This window comes from Mauremys reevesii, linkage group 4, assembly GCF_016161935.1.
Source record: "Mauremys reevesii isolate NIE-2019 linkage group 4, ASM1616193v1, whole genome shotgun sequence".
In the NCBI taxonomy this organism is placed as follows: Eukaryota; Metazoa; Chordata; order Testudines; family Geoemydidae; genus Mauremys; species Mauremys reevesii.
Genome location: NC_052626.1, coordinates 113,779,478 through 113,801,598, shown reverse-complemented (window position 1 = coordinate 113,801,598; position 22,121 = coordinate 113,779,478). Strand labels below are relative to the sequence as shown.

General features: G+C 43.0%; 1 protein-coding gene and 1 long non-coding RNA gene across 2 annotated transcripts in view; one reads left to right on the top strand and one right to left on the bottom strand.

The window, feature by feature from the left end:
* Nucleotides 1-21,899, top strand: part of LOC120403974 (sodium/hydrogen exchanger 11-like) — a 126,723-nt gene extending 104,824 nt beyond the window's left edge. Inside the window, exons 5-7 of the mRNA XM_039535995.1 lie at nt 8,564-8,632; nt 16,416-16,615; nt 21,740-21,899. Of these exons, the coding sequence (XP_039391929.1) occupies nt 8,564-8,632; nt 16,416-16,615; nt 21,740-21,899 (429 nt within the window). The remainder of the gene's footprint in view (nt 1-8,563; nt 8,633-16,415; nt 16,616-21,739) is intronic.
* LOC120403109 lies at nt 13,329-14,536 on the bottom strand. The gene is made up of 2 exons (XR_005597476.1): nt 14,477-14,536; nt 13,329-14,174 (listed from the first exon to the last, which is right to left on the bottom strand). It is a non-coding gene; the product is annotated as an uncharacterized LOC120403109 (long non-coding RNA).
* Nucleotides 21,900-22,121: the final 222 nt, after the last annotated feature.

Below are 22,121 nucleotides of genomic sequence, written 5' to 3'. Positions count from 1 at the left end.
TCGGAACTCTTGGGTTAATACTATCTGGTCCTGGTGACTTATTGCTGTTTATCAATTTGTTCCAAAACCACCTGTAATGATACCTCAATCTGGGATAGTTCTTCAGATCTGTCACCTAAAAAGAATGGCTCAGGTTTGGGAATCTCCCTCACATCCTCAGCCGTGAAGACCGATGCAAAGAATTCATTTGGTTTCTCCGCAATGGCCTTATCATCCTTGAGTACTCCTTTAGCACCTCAATCATCCAGTGACCCCACTGGTTGTTTAGCAGTTCCATCACCAGAACAGGGCAACTGTTTTTTGGCCCTCGACCTACAGGATGCCTCCTTTCACATTTAAATCCTACTGGCTTACAGACGATTTCTCAGATTCACTCTGGGACATGACCATTACCAGTACAGAGTCCTCCTCTTTGGACTCTCATCAGCCTCAAGAGTATTTTCCAAAGTTCTCTCAATAGTAGCTGCTCATTTACGCTCGCAAGGGATAATGACCTACCCATACCTGGTCGATTGTCTCCTCAGAGCCCGATCACTCCAAGGAGCTTGTTGAGCCATCAACACCACGATACACATGTTCATAGAACTGGGCTTACAGATCAACACCCAGAGGTGCAGTGCAGTGCCTGGAATTCATAGGGGCTGACTGGACGCTTTACAGGCCAAAGCCTTCCTACCTCAACACAGGTTCCTCGCCGTGGTTTCACTCATTGACGCGACTCAACATAGTCCACAAATACCAGCCAAACCGTGCCTCCAACTGTTGGGGTATATAGAGGTGGGCACAGCAGTAACACCACATGCCAGACTCCCCATGCAATACCTACAGTTATGGTTTAGTTTGGTTTACAGACCAAACAAGGACAGGCTGGACAAACCTGTCACTCCTTACTAGGATCAAAAACTCCTTCGTCTGGTGGAAGGATCCAGCCAATGTGCACAAAGGATCCCCTTTGTGCAGACGTCACCATTGTTGCTCCTTACCACCGATGCATCATTCATACAGTGGGGCACACATTTCAACAGCCTCACAATGCAAAGCAAATGGTTACCTTTGGAGATATCTCTACACTTCGAGTGCTGTCCCTGTGGGAGCTCCACTTCAGGTGACGGTGCGTCCCAGTACCATCGATTGGAAATTTTCTGTAGCAGTGTCTGGTCGGGTGCACGTGCACAGCAGTAGTCTTGCGACATTGCTGGTGCCTCATCTAGCACACGCAGCCCCCCACCCCTTCAGTTCCTTCTCAACCGTCCTTGGCTTGAGACCGAGTCCATTAGCAGTGTCATTAAAAACCTTCACAAAATTAGATTGTTAGATAGCCTAGTTATTACCTTTGTTTATTAGTAATATGTTACTTTAATTAGTATAGTTATAGTTAGCATTATTTAAACTTTGTTAGCTGTTTAAAATAAACCTTTCATTTTCCCCATCCCTCATTTTTTACAAAAAAGGAATGCCTTAAATTAAAGCTTGGGGAGCCAGGCGTAAAGAAGTACTTTGTGTAAGGCTTAGGTGAGTCACGCATACTGCAGAAGTGCACTTACTGCAACAATCTCATAGCTAGAGCAAGGAGAGAGAGAGATTCACCTTAAACTTATTCTAATGGAGAAATCTCTCACTCCTACATTAGACCCCTGACAGCCTGCGACAAGGAACTCCCCGGGTGCATCCTCCATGGACAGACTAAGTGCCAACTCCTCTATAAAACTGAGGAAAAGGGCCATGTCTCCACCAAGCCAAGAAACAAAAAACAAATGGTCTCTGGAGAGCTCATTGCCTGCGGTGCTGGCCTCTTCTAGAGTGAGCACCTTTGACACACCAGACACCGCCAACACCGTCCGCTCTGGGACCTCTACTGGCAGGAGAAAGGAATCGAGTAGCAGGTATAAAGTGGCCTCCTCCTCCATGGCACTGACTACCCCTACGAAGGGTACAGTACTGCAGCCTCAACCTCCTGTGATGGCTCCCCCTACAGCCCTGAGCTCATCGGCGCCAACCGTGGAACCACTAAAACCGGTGTCCACGGCACCAAAGAAGGCAACGCACAAAGGGTCAACACCAGCCTCACTTCCACCCAAGGTGCCGGCGCAGAAGGATACAGCGCCACATACAATGGCACCAATCCCCCTTATGCACTCATCAGATATAGAAGCGTCCTCCAGTCCTGGATCTCCACTGCTTGGCACCTCCTGCTTGCTGGTACTGATGGCACCAGACAAACCAGAATCTCCCAATGCTCCACCTTTTTTGAGTGATGAGGCGAGGATGACATGGAGGAGGCAGTTTTCTCATCTGGACACTCCTCCCCAGCAGGCACAGAACCTCATTACAGACCATGGGACCTACCCCCATGGCTCGCTAACCCATAGATGTGCCCTCCCATGCCATTTCCCATTCAATGGCCACAGTGGGACCCATGGGCAGCCTACAGGTCTCAATTCCACAGACCTCCCACTTCTCACAGTAAACCTATATGCTCTGCAAAGACATCAGTACACAAGCCCTCTGAGGTGACAGAGGAGGTGGAGAAAGACAGGGATGAGACCACAGAACACAAAATATCCTCTGATCACAAATCCCTCTTTTTCCCCTGATGAGGCAGTAATGCCCCTGCCTCCCTCTACTACAGATGACTTTCAGGAGTTATTCCAGCAGGTTGCACAGAGTAAGAATATCTTGAGGAGGTACCAGAGACAACACCAACTCCTCAAGATCCTACACACTTCGTCTATGACAAAAATAGCTTTGCCCATAAATGATGCTCTAATGGAACCTGCAGAAACGGTGTGGCAACAACTGCCACCATCCCTCCAATCAATAAACATACGGACAGGAAATACTATGTGCCAAATAAAGGCATGGACTTCCTTTTTTCACACCCACAACCTAACTCCTTAGTGGTGGATGCGGTCAACCAATGGGGTAAACATCCTCAATTCAAATCCATACCACAAGACAAATATTGGAAGAGACTAGACCCTCTTGGGGTGAAAAGTTTACTCTTCTGCGACTCTTCAATTCCTCACAGCCAATTACACAGTGTTACTCACTAACTACAATCATGACAATGATACAAAACTGAATGATTTTGTCCAGGAAATTCTGGAGGAAAAAAGAGACCAATTCCATGCCATGGGACAATGCTCCAGGCATCCCTCGATGTGGCAGACACAGTGGCACACATGACGGCAACAACCATAGTCATGCACAGAGCATCCTGATTGCACTCATCTGGTATCCCAAGGGAACTCCAGACCAAGATAGAGACCTTCCCTCAATAGGAACAAGCTCTTCTCTGATAAGATGGATGAGGTCCTCCATTCCATAAAGACTTTAGAGCCACACTAAGGACCCTGAGGATCTACACACCCCCTACCAGGAGACACAGATACCAGCCTTACAATTGTAACAGAGACAGCATGTCTCAATGCCAGCAGAGACCATACAGCAATCAAAGTCAAAGGCACAGACCACAGAGACATTGCCTTACCCAATTTCAGGCTGTGACATCCCAAGCATCACCAAACAAGACGCAATTTTGAAATGTTGGTCGGGGGTCTGACCAACCTCCCCCAACCACCAGTGCCAATTGAACACACAATCCAAATCTTGGGTCATTGGCTTCAACCATTTTACCATATGTGGACCTCTATCACCACAGACCACTGGGTTTTAGAAATCCTTTGAATGGGTTATGCCATCCTCTTTATCTCCATACCCCACCCCTCTTCTCCGTTCCTCTTTAGGGACCCTTCTCACAAGCACCTATTAAGACAAGAAGTACATCACTTTCTACAATTAGAGGCCATGGAACAAGTTCCACAACACAGAGGGAAGGGATTTTATTCCCATTATTTCCTGACTCAAAAGAAAAATGGAGGTTGGTGACCCATACTAGATCTCAGAAAACTCAAATTTGTCAGTATCCACAGATTCAAAATGGTCACATTGAACTGTATCATCCCTGCACTGGAAGAGGGTGACTGGTTCTCAGTCCTCAACCTACAAGATGTGTATTTTCACATTACCATCCATCTCGCTCACAGACAATTCCTACGATTCACAGTGGGACAAGATCACTTCCAATACAGAGTATTGCCATTCAGACTGTTGACAGCTCCACAAGTCTTTACCAAAACCCAGCGGTAGTAGCGGCTCATTTGCACAGACAGGGAATTGATAGTCTCATACTTAAACAATTGCCTGCTAAAAAACCCTACCCTGACAGAAACATTACGCATTACTCAACAAACCATCTCTCTTTTTCACTCCCTAAGACTACAAATCAACACAAAGAAATCTACTCTAACTCCAGTACAACAATCGGACTTCATAGGAGCGCACCTGGACTCAATGGAGGCCAAAGCATCACTGCCGATGCCCATAGGTGGCGTGTGTCATAGGCTGGGGGAAGCTATACCTCCCCAAACAGCCTGGCATGACCCCACCCGTGCTCTGCCCTGAAGGCCCCCTACTGCTTGCCCTTCCCCTTTGTCCCCAGCCCAGGCAAACTGTTTCCTCATTTTCAGGAAAGAGGGCTAGGGATAGGGGGGACTTGGGGTGGCTGGGGCTGCTCAGCGCTGGAGGCTGTGCTGCCTGGTGCTCAGGAAGGGGCTGCTGGTGCTGGAGTGTCCGCCCTGTGCTTGGGGGAACTGGGAGCCGCATGCTGCCCACCTGTTCAGCACTCTGGGGCTGGGGGCCTGCACCGCCTGCCCTCCCGGCATGCTGCGGGGGAGGCTGGTGGTTGCAGGGAGAGGGGGCTCTGGCAGGGCCTTGGGTAGGAGGGGCAGCACCTTGGTCTGGGGCTAGCCTCCTTGAGCTGGCGAGTCACCCGCAGTCTGCAAAGAAGCAGTTCTGGCTGACAGGGGTCTGCAAGGAGAAGAGATAGAGACATGAGCTTTAGTCATTGCTCCCTTCTTCCTCCCACTCATCCATGCAGTCCAGTTTGGCAAAGCATCCAGGATCCAGAAGCGCTCATTTTGAGGATGCACTCAAGAATCACACCCCAGTCTTCTCCCTGGATCCACCCGGTTCTTTCCTCAACCATCTCCATCCATACTGTTCAACCTGGTCACGGGTCACCTTGGACTGCTGGGTGCTAGAGATAATATCTCGGGGCTATACCCTGCAATGCTATCAAATTTGCAGCGTGGCGCCTCCAGACTTAATCCATACAAATTCCACAAGATCGCTCTCCTCATCTGTTGCCTTCTTCAAGGATGGCCATATCTCAGAGATCCGTAGAGTGACGACATGGGCATCAGTCCACACTTTCGCAGAGCACTATGATCACCAGAGACTCTGCCTCCGATGTCATCTTTGGCTCCACAGTACTGTCATCTTAAGTGACCCAACTCTGAAATCCAAGCCCTCCAAAAGGGATACTGCTTGGGAGTCATCTACAGTGGAGCACCCATAGGAACACTACTCAAAGAAGAAGTAGTTACTCACCTTGTGTAGTAATGATGGTTCTTCAAGATGTGTCCTCCCATGGGTGCTCCACAATCCACCCTCCTCCCCTCTACTTTGGAGTTCTCATTATGACTCTGTGGTAGAGAAGGATCTGAGGACGGTTAGTCTGTGCGTGCTGGCTAGCCTCCTGGTGCAGAATGAGGAGAGACAGTGCATGTATGGGCCCAAACTCCGATCAGCAGTGCAGGGACACAGACAACCTATAGTGGAGCACCCCTAGGGACACGCATCTTGAAGAACCATCGTTGCTGCACAAGATGAGTAACTTCTTCTTTTCTTCCAGTTTTACCCAAATTTCAGCTCATAAAAAGTGTACACTAACTGCCAGCAACCGTATGCATATCTTCAGCAATTATTAAACTAATAAAATACGTATATGAAGTTCTAGTAAGATATAATCTTCAAACTAAAATGGTTATTTAAACTGCAGCCTGCAAAAGCAGCTAATAACCTCAAAAGTACTATTTATACCTTTGTGAAGAACCAAATGACTCTAAAAATAATCAAGCTTCTCTTTCAAAATAACAACTCTTTTCCCAGCAGATATGCACTACACGAAAAGCAGAGGAACAATAAAGCAGATAGCTATGGGACTTATTCCCCTTCGCAGGAGTAGCAGCTGGAGTACTATTAATCTCTCATCTAACCCATTTGAAACTTACTAATAGAAAATTTCATATTATTTTAAAATGTCATCTTCAGTGCCACTAAGTTTGTGATTAATATACAAACATCTATGTACTGTGAATTTAAGTCTTGCCCTTGATAGCTTTCTGAGAATGTATCTTGGGCGCATTAGTTCTCTCTTCCTGCTTCTGCAGGGGCTCCTTCTGGAAGTTTTGTCATGAGAACAAAACTTCTGGTTTAAGAGTTGATATTTCAAAGTGCTCTCAAAACTATATGCATACTCAAATTTTACTTTAGAAGTTATCAAGGAAAATAGCATTAATTAAATAGAGGGAAGATTCAGAATTAAGGTAATATGATCGTGCTGTGTGAGTGAGGAAACCAAGTAGCTGTGATCATCCATGTAAGCATAATGGGTGACTGAATGTAATGCTGACAGAACCCGCTCGTTGGTGGGCAGGATCTTAGTACATGAGCCTCTACAGCAGGGGTAGGCAACCTATGGCACGCATGCTGAAGGTGGCACTCACACTGCCTGGGTCCTGGCCACCAGTCCGGGGGACTCTGCATTTTAATTTAATTTTAAATGAAGCTTCTTAAACATTTTAAAAACCTTATTTACTTTACATACAACAATAGTTTAGTTATATATTATAGACTTATAGAAAGAGACCTTCTAAAAATATTAAAATATATTACTGGCACACGAAACCTTAAATTAGAGCGAGTAACTGAAGACTCGGCACACCACTTCCGAAAGGTTGCCGACCCCTGCTCTACAGCATGAGCTAAAAGCCACCTGGCTGTTAGCTAAGGCTGTAGAGCAGACTCATTTTCTCTCTCTCTCTAAATGGTCTCAATGCCGCTAGATGGGACAGAACACCACACCCAGGAGGTGTGTGGGTTACATCAGCATCAGGAAAAACTGACATTATAGAGAGACCTATTCAAAGGACTGGCATTAGTTTGACATTGACTAATGTAGTGCCAGGATACTGTTGTCAGTCAAAACAGTAACATATTCATCATGAAAATAAACACAGAAAACAAATTTTAGTCTACACAAACCAAGCGATCATGCCTTTCAATTTCACCTCTGTAGATCCTCAAGAGCCACAATTTTAGTCGGTGGATGTTCCTGGCAACAGAAGGCTTACAAGAAAATTCTGCAGAGTTATGATTGTGCAATCTGGGAATAACCTGAATAGGGTAGAATGGGGCCTCTATCATTATTCTTAAATTACCACCAGGTTTAACCAGGGGTGGGGAAAAGCTAGGTTCAGGGTGTTTTTCCCTTCATTTTAGTATTTCTAAAATTCCTCATGTAAAACAAACAGTTGGTGGCAAACACAGTCAAATTAAGACCCACTCTTTTTAAAAAAAATGTTTAAAGGATTTCTGAAATTTAAAAATTAATTTTAACACTCATGTAGCAATTTGATTGCGTCAATGTGATGGTGATCATCAAGCTGCCTCAAAACATCAGCTCTTTTTCATGTGCTGTCATATTTTTGAGTAATTACAATTGAACAATGACTTTTTGCACTTTGGAAATTAATTTACGAATAGTCTTTGAAAGTCATGTGGCTGTGTTCAGAAATGTCCTCCCCCTTCTCATGTGCAAATTTATGTTAAAAATGAATACCTAGGACATAAACAAACAGATCTGTACTTCATGAGAGAGCATCAGATAAGTTCTAACTGCTTTTATATTTTTGCTCTAGAGACCCTTAGTCTCATTTTTGCTGTACATCTTCACAGGATTTTTTTTGCATTGCTACCCCCTAATGGTCATAATGTCTTGGCTTTAACTCTAATGCTGGTAATTTTGTCTCCCACTCTATACAGCTTTCAGATAAAAAGCACACAATAGCTTTTGTTCACTTTAGTAGAGAAAATAAAATAGTAGTAAAATAATACTAAAATTGCTGTCAGACTTTCATCACCTAAATTTTCTTTTAGCTTGCTGAAGTCTTTTTTCCCCCCTCAGTTTTTCTGAATTCTAATAATAAAGAGGGTTATGATTAATTTGCAGATAGAGTAACCTTTTTCCAAATGCATCCTACTCAATAAATGAACAAGCTGCTTACGGTAATTAAAGTAATGTCATCCTGTGCTCAAATTGCTTGTGCTAATAACGCTAATTGACAACAGCAAGCATTAACTGTGATTAGTCATATGCATCTAATATCATCACCAGTGCCTATAATTTTCTACATAGAGGGAATTTCACATCTGTTTAAAATCATTTGTCTGCTGTCTGCATTGGTGTTCTTATATTTTTCTATAAAAGATTCTTCTAATCATCTACTGTACATAAAAGTTGGTCTTTTTCAAACATGTGAAGTGCTAGATGTTGGAGAATAGCATACCACCTACTTTATTCTTAAGCATATGTATTTATATTTAATTAATAAATTTGAGTTTCCACTATATTGCATTAATCAAAATCTCTTTATGCCAGTTCCCTATTCTACAGGATGTAGTTTGCTTACAACAGAACGTTCCACTGATGGAAATCAATCAACAGCAGGTATTTCATGGTAAAAAAGATGGGCCAAAAAGTTCAGTTTTGTAGGAATTTAATCGGTATTTCTTTTTGATATCCAGAAAGAAATACTTATCGGGGGATATATGTTCCAAGGTTTTACATGATTCCCAGTGTTAGTAAACTTTTTTTTCTGTAAGTGATACAATATTTATTTTAGAGTAGAAGCAAATGTCAGAAAAATAATATACAAAAATAGGTAACAATTAACTTTTAATCTGATAGATTTTATAAAATGATTTTTCACGAGAATAAAAAAATCTGTATATAAAATATAACAGCACATTTAAAAGAATAAAGAAGAACGTAACTAGTGAAAAATGTTAAATTTTTTAAAATTGAGACAATGTTTCCATAACTCAAACCTCTAGCGAGAGAGAATGCAAAGTATTAGACCCTTCTACTTCAATCCGGTCTGCACAGGAAGACCCCGACACGCACATGGAGCCCCATGAACTGAAAACAGCCTACATAGGGGTGCAGAGGTCTGCATTAGCAGATCTGATCAGGACCCAAAAATATGGAGTCAAAACAGAGAATGCACAAGTTATGAATAGCTATCCATATAGGAATGAAACCACATAGAATCGTAGGCCTGGAAGGAACCTCGAGAGGTCATCTAGTTCAGTCCCCTGCACTTGTGGCAGGACTAAGTATTATCTAGACCATCCCTGACAGGTGTTTGTCTAACCTGCTCTTAAAAATCTCTAATGATGGAGATTCCACAAGCCCCCTAGGCAATTTATTCCAGTGCTTAACCACCCTGACAGGAAGTTTTTCCTAATGTCCAACCTAAACCTCCCTTGCTGCAGTTTTAGCCCATTGCTTCTTGTCCTATCAGAGGTTAAGGAGAACAATTTTTCTCCCTCCTCCTTGTAACATCCTTTTATGTACTTGAAAACTGTTATGTCCCCTCTCAGATTTCTCTTTTCCAGACTAAACAAACCCATTTTTTTCAATCTTTCCTCATAGGTCATGTTCTCTAAACCTTTAATCATTTTTGTTGCTCTTCTCTGGACTTGCTTCAATTTGTCCACGTCTTTCCTGAAATGTGGTGCCCAGAACTGGACACAATACTCCAGCTGAGGCCTAATCAGCACAGAGTAGAGCAGAGGGATTACTTCTCATGTCTTGCTTACAACACTTCTGCTATTACATCCCAGAATTATGTTCACTTTTTTTTGCAACAATGTTACACTGTTGACTCATATTTAGCTTGTGGTCCAGTATGACCCCCCCAGATCCCTTGCCACAGTACTCCTTCCTAGGCAGTCATTTCCCATTTTGTATGTGTGCAAGTGATTGTTCCTTCCTAAATGGAGTACTTTGCAGTTGTCCTTATTGAATTTCATCTTATTTACTTCAGACCATTTCTCCAGTTTATCCAGATCATTTTGAATTTTAATCCTATCCTCGAAAGCACTTGCAACCCCTCCCAGCTTGGTATCGTCCGCAAACTTTATGAGTATACTCTCTATGCTATTATCTAAATCATTGATGAAGATATTGAATAGAACTGGACCCAGAACTGACCCCTGCGGGGCCCCACTCGATATGCCCTTCCAGCATGACTGTGAACCACTGATGATTACTCTCTGGGAACGGTTTTCCCATGAGTTACACACCCACCTTATAGTAGCTCCATCTAGATTTGATTTCCCTAGTGTGTTTATGATGAAAACACATAACTTGTCTAAAGAATGAGGAGTACTTGTGGCACCTTAGAGACTAACAAATCTATTTGGGCATAAGCTTTTGTGGGCTAAAACCCACTTCATCGGATGCATGCAGTGGAAAAATACAGTAGGAAGATATATGTACATAGAGAACATGAAAAATGGGTGTTGTCATACCAACTATAATGAGACTAAGGTGGGCTATTATGAGCAGGAGGAAAAAAAACTTTTGTAGTGATAATCAGGAGGGCCCATTTCCAACAGTTGACAAGAAGGTGTCAGTAACAGTAGGGGGGAAATTAGCATGGGGAAATAGTTTTCACTTTGTGTAATGACCCATCCACTCCCAGTCTTTAGTCAAGCCTAATTTAATGGTGTCCAGTTTGCAAATTAATTCCAATTCTGCAGTTTCTCATTGGAGTCTGTTTTTGGAGTTTTTTTGTTGGAGAATTGCGACTTTTAGTTCTGTAATTGGCTGAGGGGCATTGCTGGCACATGATGGCATATATCATATTGGTAGATGTGCAAGTGAACGAACCTCTGATGGTGTGGCTGATGTGATTAGGTTCTATGATGATGTCCCTTGAATAGATTTGTGGGCAGAGTTGGCAACGGGGTTTGTTGCAAGGATAGGTTCCTAACCCAGAAAATCTGTTTAAGGAGAAACTCAAGGACATTAGATCAACAGCCAGGTCTTTGTAGATGTCACAGTTTCCCCGAAGGAGCTACAGTGTTTCATCCTTCAGGTTTGACACACAACAATACTCAACCCACTTACACAGGCGGCAAGTTCTATTGGCCCATGGTGCCTGGGCACCAGGAATATTCCTGGCCCGGGGTCCAGTTCCAGCACTGTTTGAGGCTGGGTCTCTCCCCTGGCCCCGCCTTCCACCCCCAGGCGCTCCCCCTCATGCGTCCAGCAGGTGACTTAGATGGCCCTGGGGCCCCTGCCCACCACTGGCTGTGCAGCGGAGCTGAGCAGCTTCTGCCTGCTCGCTCCACATGGCTGCCGGCCCCTCCCTGTGGCCCCTGAGCAGGGTGAGTCAGGTCTGTGTCTACACATACTGCTTTCTCCCCAAGTGCCCCTGGGGCCAATAGGAAGCTGTGGGGACAGTGCCTGGGGGTAGCAGCATGCGGGGGCCCCCAGCCCATCCTGCCTAGGAGCCCCAGATAAGCACCACACCTCCCCACACACCCTATCCCAGAGCCCGCACCCCCCACTCCTTTCCCACATACTCCCTCCTGCCCCCAAACTTCCTCCCAGAGCCTGCACCCCTTCTCACACACACCCTCCCACCCCTAAACTTCCTCCACAAGCCTGCACCCCCTCCTCCTTCCCCAGCCCAGAGCCTGCACCCTCCCCATCCTGCACTCCCAGCCTGGAGCCTGCACCCAGAACCCAAACTCCATCCCAGAGTCTGCACCCCAGACTCTCTCCCCCACTCAGACTCCCTCCTAGAGACCAACCTCTCACCCCTACTGCACCCAAACTCTCTCCCAGAGACTGCACCCCTCCTGCACTCCAATCCCCTGCCCTAGCGCAGGTCCTGCACCCCAGACCTCCTCTCCCCCACCCAAACTCCCTCCTAGAGCCTTAGGCAGGTGCAGGGGGAAGAGCTCTGGGTGTTCTGGGCACCACCAAAATTTTTACAAACCTGTTGCGCCTGCCCACTTACCCTTCACAGAATAGGCAATTTCAATAACAGCCACAAACCAACAGAAGAGAAAGGCTTTTAGGCCGTAGTCCACACACCAACCACTTGAAGCCACAGATTTGTTGGGATGTTCAGGAGTCCACATCCAGTTGTGCCTACTGTATACCCTTCCCTTAAGATTGGAGATGACTTAGCAAATATTGGAGATCAGATGTTATTCTGATCCATCTATCTGTGGTTCTTAGAGATAATTTCTCTAGACTATGTACCATTTAATTTTCTTCACACTCTCTACTCAACTCACCTGCCTCCTTCCCTTTTCAGGGACTTTTCTCATGAGAATCTGTTAAGAGTTGAAGTTCAATCACTCCTCCAGCTGGGAGGGAAAAGGAAAAAGCTGCTGTGGAATTTTAGGGAAAATGTTTCTAGATATTTGCTCATTTCTCACCCACCCCCAAAATAGAGGGTTTTGTCCAGTTCTGAATCTCAGGAAGTTCATCTCATTCAGCAGAAAATTCAAATTCTGCATGAGCACCACACTACCATCTGTTGTGCCTTACCTTTCCTTTCATGACTGGTTTGGGGCACTTGAGCTAAGGGATACTTATTGGCATCACATGTTCATTTGCAGTTAATGATTGGACAAGATCACTCCCAATACAAAGTTCTCCCATTAGGCTTTTCCATGGCATCTTGAGTATGCAAAATGCCTCTCTGAAGAAGCAGAGCATCCATGTCTACCTGTACTTAGACAATCACCTGAAAAGAGCATTGTTAAAGGCAACTCTCTCAGAGGCCAAGAAAGTAACATGTAGGCTATTCCAAAGCTGGGGACTGAGCAACTGAGAAGTTTCACTCCACCTCCCCCAAAATATAAAACTTATTTAGGTAGTTCTGAAATCAAGGAATTAAGGAAAGGTTTTCCTAGTAGAAGAGAATACTTGTCTCAGCAAGTTCTATTCTTCCTCAGTCTGATGGGACACACCCCCATCAACAACCTATGTAACCCTGATTTACAATGTTAAGAATGAGACCATTACAGCATTGGTTGGCAAGCCATTACAAACCCAATGTGGACAGCATATACATGAGATTCTACTGCCTAAAATGGTACTCATTCCTTTTACTGGTGGGCAACAAGAAGAAAATGTCATTCAAACCATCCAGCTCTATCTGCTATGGTAACCTCAGACACTTCCAGCCTTGGCTGGGGAGCACGATGTCAGGGGCTCAGGATTTATAGCCATTGAAACTTCTGGGAACAGAAGCTTCATGTAAATTATTTGGAACTGAGAGTAGTGAGATGGGCCATTGAGGTTTTTCTTCTTCTAAAATATTGAGTAGAGCAGGTGCTGACAGCAATGTTTTATTTGAACAAACAGAGGATATCCACTCAAGCCAATTCTACAAGAAAACCATGAAACATTTCAAGAGGTGCAAACCTCACAAAATCTATCCCATAGCTATTCACCTAGAGAAAAAAGACCCACTGAGCAGAAATCAGTACGACCAACATGAGTAGTCTCTGAAATTCATTAGTAGATGGGATTTTCTTCCCATAAGGTCATCCAAAGCTAGACCTGTTTGCCATGAAGCACATCACCAAATGCTAAAGGTATTTCTTAAGAGCAGGGATGGACAGTACATCTATATCAAACACATTTCTTCTTGAATAGGTTAAAAAAAAAAAGAGACTTGATACTTCCCCCCACCAGTTCATCTAAATTCCAGAGTTCTAAAGAAGATTCAACAGGCCCAAGCCATAAGTAATATTAATAGCCTATAGATGAACCTAGAAACAATGATCTTCAGATCTACTTCAAATGTCACAGGGAACTTATGTGACTGTCCTGATCACTTAGAACTCCTCACACAAAAAAAAGTCTCATCCAGCACCCAGACTCACATTTGTTCCATCTCACAGCCTGGCCCTTCAGACCTTGTCTTCAATAGAGTTGGATTGTTCAAAAGGTGTGCAAAAATACTCCTGAACTCCAGGAGACAGTCCACATATTTCTGTTATACACGTAAAAGGAGAAGGTTCTCCTCATGAGCAGATGACAACATTACTCTGTCTACAATTGAGTATATAATATATCTAAAATCCCAAGGGTTCTCTCTCTCTTCAGTTGGAGTACATCTGGCAGCAATTTCTGCCCATCATGTTCCAGTAGACCAAAAGACTATTTAGCCACTCTGTGGTTAAAAGAATTTTAAAGGATCACATCAATACTTGACCTTCCATCAGAGAACAGATTCCTATTTGAGATCGTACTCTGGTACTCGCCTAATTAATAGGGACTCTTTTCAAGCCCATTGGGAAATATTCTGTATGTTCTCTATCCATCAAAACAGTTTTTATTATAGCCATAATGTCAGCTAAGGCCTGGTCTACACTAGGGGGTGGGAGAAAAAAATCGATTTAAGATACACAACTTCAGCTACAAGAATAGCGTAGCTGAAGTCAACGTATCTTAGATCAACTTAGGTTGACTTACTTCGTGTCCTTGTGGTGCGGGATCGACGGCCGCCACTCTCCCATCGACTCTGCTTCCGCCTCTTGCCCTGGTGGAGTTCCGGAGTCAACTGGGAGTCTAGACGAGACGCAATACATTGATCCCCGATAGATTGATCACTACCCGCCGGATTGGGTAGTATGTGAGAGCTACGGGCCATGACCTTCCTTCACAGTCTTTCACAAAGATAAAGTTGTTTTTATGCCCTCAATCTAAGTTTTTGCCTAAAGCAATAACTGACTTCCATGCGAACCAATCAGTTAATCTGTTGGTATTCTTGCTTCGAGTTCTCTCTTATCTAGGTTAGGCTAGACTGCACACACAAGAGGAGAAGAGCTTTTGCCTTCTGTTATCTCTAAAAAGGTCAAAAGAACACAGGAAAGATTCTAACTTGTTTGTAACATACAAATGCTAGGTTACCATGCACAGCAACTTTTAAAATGGATCAGACTCTTCATGGAAGAATCTAGCAAAGACATGTTGGTTTTCTTATCAGAGGGTCTTGGACCAAGACAACATTTATGGGTTGTCTTGGACACATTCTGTTATAGAAATATATAGCCACTCTGAGTTCTCCATATACATTCACAAAACGTTATGCCCTTGACCTGGCCTCAAAGTCTGATGTGGAGGTTGGCAAAGCAGTACTGGAATCACTGTGTAACTACATGCATCCGACGAAGTGGGTATTCACCCATGAAAACTCATGCTCCAATACGTCTGTTAGTCTATAAGGTGCCACGGGACTTTTTGCTGCTTTTACTATTTAACTGTTCCTCATCTCATCTTTCTAGGAGAGAGTACTTCTTGCTAAACTTCTATGCGTGGGAATGTGCAGAGGCAACTTGAAGGAATGGAGATTTACCAGTAACTGGAGTTCTTTGAGGTGGACTTTGCACAGTCACACTCCCCCGCTTACTTTCTCTTCTTCCTTGGAAGCCTAGTAACTTAACTGATTTTATGGAGGCAGTGGAAGGAACTTAGGAGGTTGGTGTGCTCCACCCATTTTTATACCTTCGTTTTCTGAGCAATTGGAGCCTTGGGGGAGTGGAGCTGAGTGCTCCTGTCAGTGTTCCCTCCCCACTCTGAACTCTGGGATACAGATGTGGGGACCTGAATGAAAGACCCCCAAGCTTATATTTCACAAGCTTGTGTTAAAAACTTCCCCAAGGCACAAATTCTTCCTTGTCCTTGGACAGTATGCTGCCACCGCCAAGTGAGTTAGACAAAGATTCAGGAAAAGGACCACTTGGAGTTCTTGTTTCCCCAAAATATCCTCCCAAGCCCCTTCACCCCCTTTCCTGGGGAGGCTTGAGAATAATATACCAGCCAAATAGGTAACCAAGGTGAGCACAGACCAGACCCTTGGGTTTTTTAGGACACTAAAAACCCAATCAGATTCTTAAAAACAGAACTTTATTCTAAAGAAAAAAGTAAAAGAAGGACCTCTGTAAAATCAGGATGGAAGGTAATTTTACAGGGTAATAAGATTTATAACAGAGGATCCCCCTCTAGGCAAAACTTTAAAGTTACAAAAAAAAAAACAGGAATAAGCCTCCCTCTTAGCAGAAGGAAAATTCACAAGCTAAAATAAAAGATTAACACATTTCCTTCCTATTACTTACAATTTGTAATCCTAGATGCTTAGTTCAGGTATGGCTTTGGGAGATGTATTTTCTCTGCCCTGGTTCCTTGCTGACCTGGAGAGAACAACAAAGAGAGACAAAACAAAAACCTTCCCCCACAGATTTATGGACCAATGTAGGGGCCAGTCATATTCACTTATGTTTGGATTTCACCATTGGTGAAAGGCTATAATTAATATTTAATTTCTGGTTGATATCTTCATTTTGTTTAAATTGTATTACTTTTTTTGTTTTGAGCTATGTATTTTTCCTTTTTCTTTTTAATTATGTAACAGCTTTGTGGTTCCAGTCCCAGCTATGGAGTTGCTAATGATGTATATGAACTGAGAAATCCTAAATGGGTGCCATATACTGACTACCTGGTCAGTGGAGCAATAATAGGAGAATTGAATTGCCTAACTAAGCAAGAAATGGAATATACTGTTACCTGTGAAACTGCTGTTCAGGTCAGTGAATGCGACTTTAAGCTTTATCTGTATCAGAATGCTCTTCTATCTAATAGAACAGAAATTTTTACATTGCTATTTATAATAAAATGATTTAGACCAAAATAGCCCATAGCTCCTATTGACTTCCAAGTTGGAAAGTTTTGGCCCTAAATTTAAGAGTTAAAGGCCAAAATGTTCTAACTTGGTTGCTTAAAATTAGTCTCTTAAACAAAAGTGGCCCAATTTTCAGAAGCGCTGAACCAGTGGTGTTGAAAAAAGAGATGTCTTGCAGACTTGTTAACGTACTCAGGAGAGGTGGTCTCTCCTCCTATGGACCTTGTGGGGTATGTAGAATTAGACAATCTCATAGTGTCTAGCCAAGAAATTCCATATAATGGAATTTCCTTTTTCTCTCTCTTCTTACAAAACAACCTAGGAAATTAACTTTAATATATTAAGAGAAGTTCAAAATTAAACAAATAAGCATTCAGCATTTTGTACATACAACCTTAACTCTGCTTTATTTCTCAAATACTACTACTTTTTATAACTTTAGATACATACATACATGTAGCATCTTGCAGTACTGTGAACCAAGCTGCCTATGAGAGTAATTTATATGACCATTTAAGTTATTAAACCATTTTTAAATCACTGTACATACATCTGACGAACTGGGTATTCACCCACGAAAGCTTATACTCCAATACTTCTGTTAGTCTATAAGGTGCCACAGGACTCTGTCGCTTTTTACAGATCCAGACTAACATGGCTACCCCTTTGATACTGTACAGATCAGTGATAGTGAAAATTGCTGGCATGGATAGGTCAAAGTTAGGGGAAAGTTTCAGAAAGGGCCCTGTGAAATCTTGTCCACAGAATGGTTTCTATGGAGGATACCATAATTTCCATCATAGACATGGTCATAAATATAAAGGGAAGGGTAACAACCTTTATGTATGCAGTAACATAAAATCCTTTCTGGCCAGAGGTACAGAATCCCTTTAACTGTTAGGGGTTAAGAAGCTCAAATAACCTAGTTGACACCTGACCAAAAGAAGATACTTTCAAATCTGGGGTGGGTGGGTTGTTTATGCTCTGTTTGTTCCCTTTCTGGATAAAGAGAGAGACACCAAGCATGTAAACCATCTCTTGAAAAGATACCCCAAAGAATACATCTAAAATTACAGAAATTGTAAGTAAAGGCAAGGAAATGCATTAGAGTCTCTTTTGTTTTGGCTTGTGAATTTTCCCTATGCTAAGAGGGAGTTCTATTGCTGTTTTTTGTAACTTTGAAACTAAGCCTAGAGGGGAATCCTGTTTTTTAAGTCTTTTTATTTATCCTGTAAAAAGTTACCTTCCATCCTGATTTTGCAGGTGTGATTCTTCTATTTATTTTTAATAACATTCTTCTAAGAACCTGATTGATTTTCAGTGTCCTAAAAACCCAGGGGTTTGGTCTGTGCTCACTTTATAACCAATTGGTTAATATATTATTCTCAAGCCTCCGCAGGAAAGGGAGTGAAGGGACTTGGGGGCTTATTTTTGGGAAACAGGGACTCCAAATGGCCTTGTTCCCTGGATTTTTTTTGTCTAAATCACTTGGTGGTGGCACCAATACCATCCAAAGACAAGGAAAGGACTTGTGCCTTGGGGAAGTTTTAACCTAAGCTGGTAGAAATAAGTTTAGGGGGGTCTTTCATGTAGGTCCCCACATCTGTACCCCAGAGTGGGGAGGGAACCCTGGCAGACCTCTAAGGCTTTATCTGGGGTCTTTTGGAGTTGCTGATTTTGTGTTCCTTCCTGTCTGAGGTAATCTACAGTAGTTAACAGTTTGTGAATACCCCCAAATGGACACCAGGTCAAAGTGTATTGACTTGTACTGGAAGTAGTATCCATTGTAGGCAAAATGAACCCATTTCCTATGTGCAGATACTAGTGGTATACCTTCTTGAGGTGGATTAATGATATGAAGTGCCCTTGTGAGATAACTGCTAGGGTAAACTACATTGTTATGATTTCACAATTCCTATATTGTCTACGGAATGAGTGAAATAAGTCAGCATAGTGATATATACTAGCAGTGCCCCCAGACTGTACCATTTTCTGATTGGAAGGGTTATTTCAGATAAAGAGGCAATTTTGGTTGTCATTGCTCAAGTGAAAGAGATAACAGCTGCTGAAGCCTGTAAAGCCTCTGAGATAGCCTCATTGTTCTTGATAAAGAAAAGAGTATGCCTTCCTCTAGGTTAGTCATTTAGCAATAAGTCTTCCTCTATCAGGATGGCTATAGTCTTGGCAAATTATGAGCCATGAAAAAGGAGTCCAGGTCTCATCTGATTAATGTTGTAGAATTCCTTAGCCAGCCCTTCCAGCCACTAAAGTACAATTGTTCTAGGCACTATACAAAAACTGGTAGCTAATAAACTAAATGTCTTTGCAAAATTTAAAGTAAGCTTAACATTAAAAAGGTCTTTGGAACCTAAGTGATTGAAAAAAAGAACAGGAGTACTTGTGGCACCTTAGAGATTAACAAATTTATTTGAGCATAAGCTTTCATGGACTACAGCCCACTTCATTGGATGCAGTGATTGAAAACATTTATGACCTCATCTATAGCTAACAGCAATAAAAATGGTGTGGTGTCACTTTTGTTGACATTTCTCATCATCATCCATCAAAGTAAACCAGGAACTGTCAAAGTTCTTATCTGAAAAGGTTCCTCTCTTTGTTATTATCCATTTGTAAGGCATCCATTGCTGTAATGCCATATATAATAATGAAAAAGCATAATTTTTGTTCCCATGGACTGCATTAACCTATTTACATGATTTTATTAACTTATAATTATGTAAATTATTCATTAGTTTTATAGCACTACCAGTATACTAGTGCTCTAAAGACACATACAGATCACAAGGAACCTGCCTTAAAAAAAGTGCATAGTTTGAATAATTAAAAATATGTCTTTGTTCAAACATTTTAAAAGGGGAGGGGAAGAGATGTGCTGTTGTAGAAATTAATTTTATTGCGGTTTTACTTCAGACATGTTTTATTTCTATGAACGACTTGTTTGAAGCTTTTGATATGTTTTTAGAATGCCCATCTTTGGAATATAAAATATGGTTAAAAACTTGCCCTTGATATCACTATCAAAACTTTCAAGGAAAACCTTGCTTACCAGGTAAATAATCTACTGTAGCTGTAATAATGACAAATTATATTCATTTGGAGTCCAATCCTGCTACACAGAGCATTCTGCAGGAAGGATCTTCTGCATGTCAGCCTGCCCACTTATGCACAGAAAGGGAGCTCCCCCATCTCACCAGACCCAGTGGAGGATTCTCTGGTGGTCCAGGGATCCATACAAAGAGAGTTTGTGGGCTTGACATTTTTCAGGGTTAGCCGAGCTGTCTGGGGTGAATTGCTATGACCTGCTCACAGCAGGAGGGAATTTTGTCCGTGCTTGCCAGCGGAAACCCTTGCCCACTACCAGCTACTTGGCAAAACAAGTTTTGCTTGAGGCTCTACAAGCCCCAACTCTTTCCCAATACAGGCTAGCAATTTACACATCCCAGTTTGTTACACTCAAGTGCTTAGTACTTATATGCTAGAGATCCACCATGTGCACCAATCCACTGACTCAGAGGAGCAGTGCTCCCCACCCAGTTCACAAATTTCATCTCAGTCTACAAAAAGATCAGTTTGATTTTTATTAACAGAACTTGATAGAAATTCAAATAAAAGCAAGTATAAGGGTTTAGAAACATAAGGTTACAGGTAAAATAAAAGACATTAATAAATATACACTATAGATTGCATTTTATAAGAAAACTGAGGAAATTCCAAAGGACTGCCAGCATAGTTCCAATATTTAAATAGGTAAATGAGATGATCTGGGGAACTATAGGCATATGTCAACCCTGCGTAAAAATAATGGAATGGTTAATTTGGGACTGTATCAACAAAGAATTATATTTTTAGCCTCTAATTAAGGCCAGTCAGCATAGTTTCATGGAAGATTACTTCCTGCCATAGGCATCTACTCTGGAGTCCTGGAGCACCCATGGGGGGAAAAAGTGGGTGCTCAGCACCCACTGGTAGCCCTGTGGATCAGCTTCTCCCCATTCCCCCCAGTGCCTCCCAATCACTGGCAAGCACCACCAATCAGCTCCTCCCCTCCCTCCCCAATCAGCTGTTCAGTAGCATGCAGGAGGCACTGGGGAGGAAGGTGAAGAGTGGGGGCAGGAAGAGGCAGGCTGGGGGGAAGGGGCAGGGCCTCAGGCAGAGCAGGGGGATCAAGCACTCCCTGGGAACTCAAGAAGTCAGTGCCTATGTTTCCCACCCTCTACTCAGATTACAAAGGCACTGTGTTGACAAGGATTTCTCCAAGGCATTTGAGTTAGAGGGAATGATTAAAGGATTATAAAACATGCCTTATATTGATAAATTACTGTGAGGTCTTTGAGTCTAACATACAGAAGGTTAAGGAGTGACTTGATTAAAGTATCCACAGAGGGAACAAATGTCTAATAATGGGCTCTTCAATCTAGCAGAGGAAGATAACACAAGTCAATGGTTGGAAGTTAAAGCTAAACAAATTCAGATCGAAAAGAAGATACTTTTTAAGGGTGACTTATTAACCATTGGAACAATTTTCCAAGGCTCATGGTGGATTCTTCATCACTGACCATTTTTAAATCAAGATTAGAGATTTTCCAGAAGGTATGTTGAATTATTTTGAGAAAGGTCTGTGGCCTGTGTTATACAGGAAGTCTGACTAGTTGATTACAATGGTCCCTTCTGGCCTCAATATCTATGAAGCTCTGACTTAATACAATGTGACATTTTGTTTAAAAAGACTTGCATTATGTGGCATTAACAGGATACACATTAGATCAGTGGTTCTCAAACTTTTGTACTGGTGACCCCTTTCACATAGCAAGCCTCTGAGTGCAACCCACCCTATAGCACAGCATAGACTCACCTCTGCAGCACCTCCTGTTGATCATCCTCAGGAATTAGCTCTTTGACCCAGGAGTGCCCTCTGCAGGCCCAGTGATCTGCTTGCTATTGGCCCCCTGTGTCCCTCCCAGGACCCCAGTGCCCTTATCTCAGGATTCTGCCTCCTGCAGTACCCCACAGTCTTATTCTGGGTTTCCTCACCCCAGGGGAACCCCCACCCCCTGTCATGGGTACTGCCAGTCTCTGTTTAACCCCCACACCCTGGAGCAGGCTACAGTCTATCAGCCAATCATCACAAGCAACAAGGGGTTTGGACTAGCTGCCTTTACCCACCTTCTGGCTGCCCTCTGCAAGCCCACTACCTAGGAGGCCTAGAACAAGGCCCTACAGCCTATGGAGTTGCTAGCCTAGAGCTTCCAAGCTCCTATAGCCTTTCCACAGCCCTGCCTCCCTCTCAGTCCCCTGGATGAGTTCCCCAGCAGCCAGGCCTATATCCCTCTCAAGTCAGAGAGAGACTGCTCCCTCTGGCTTCCCTGGCCTTCTTATAAGGCCCAGTTGCTTAGTTTAGGGCATGGCCCCAGCTGCAGC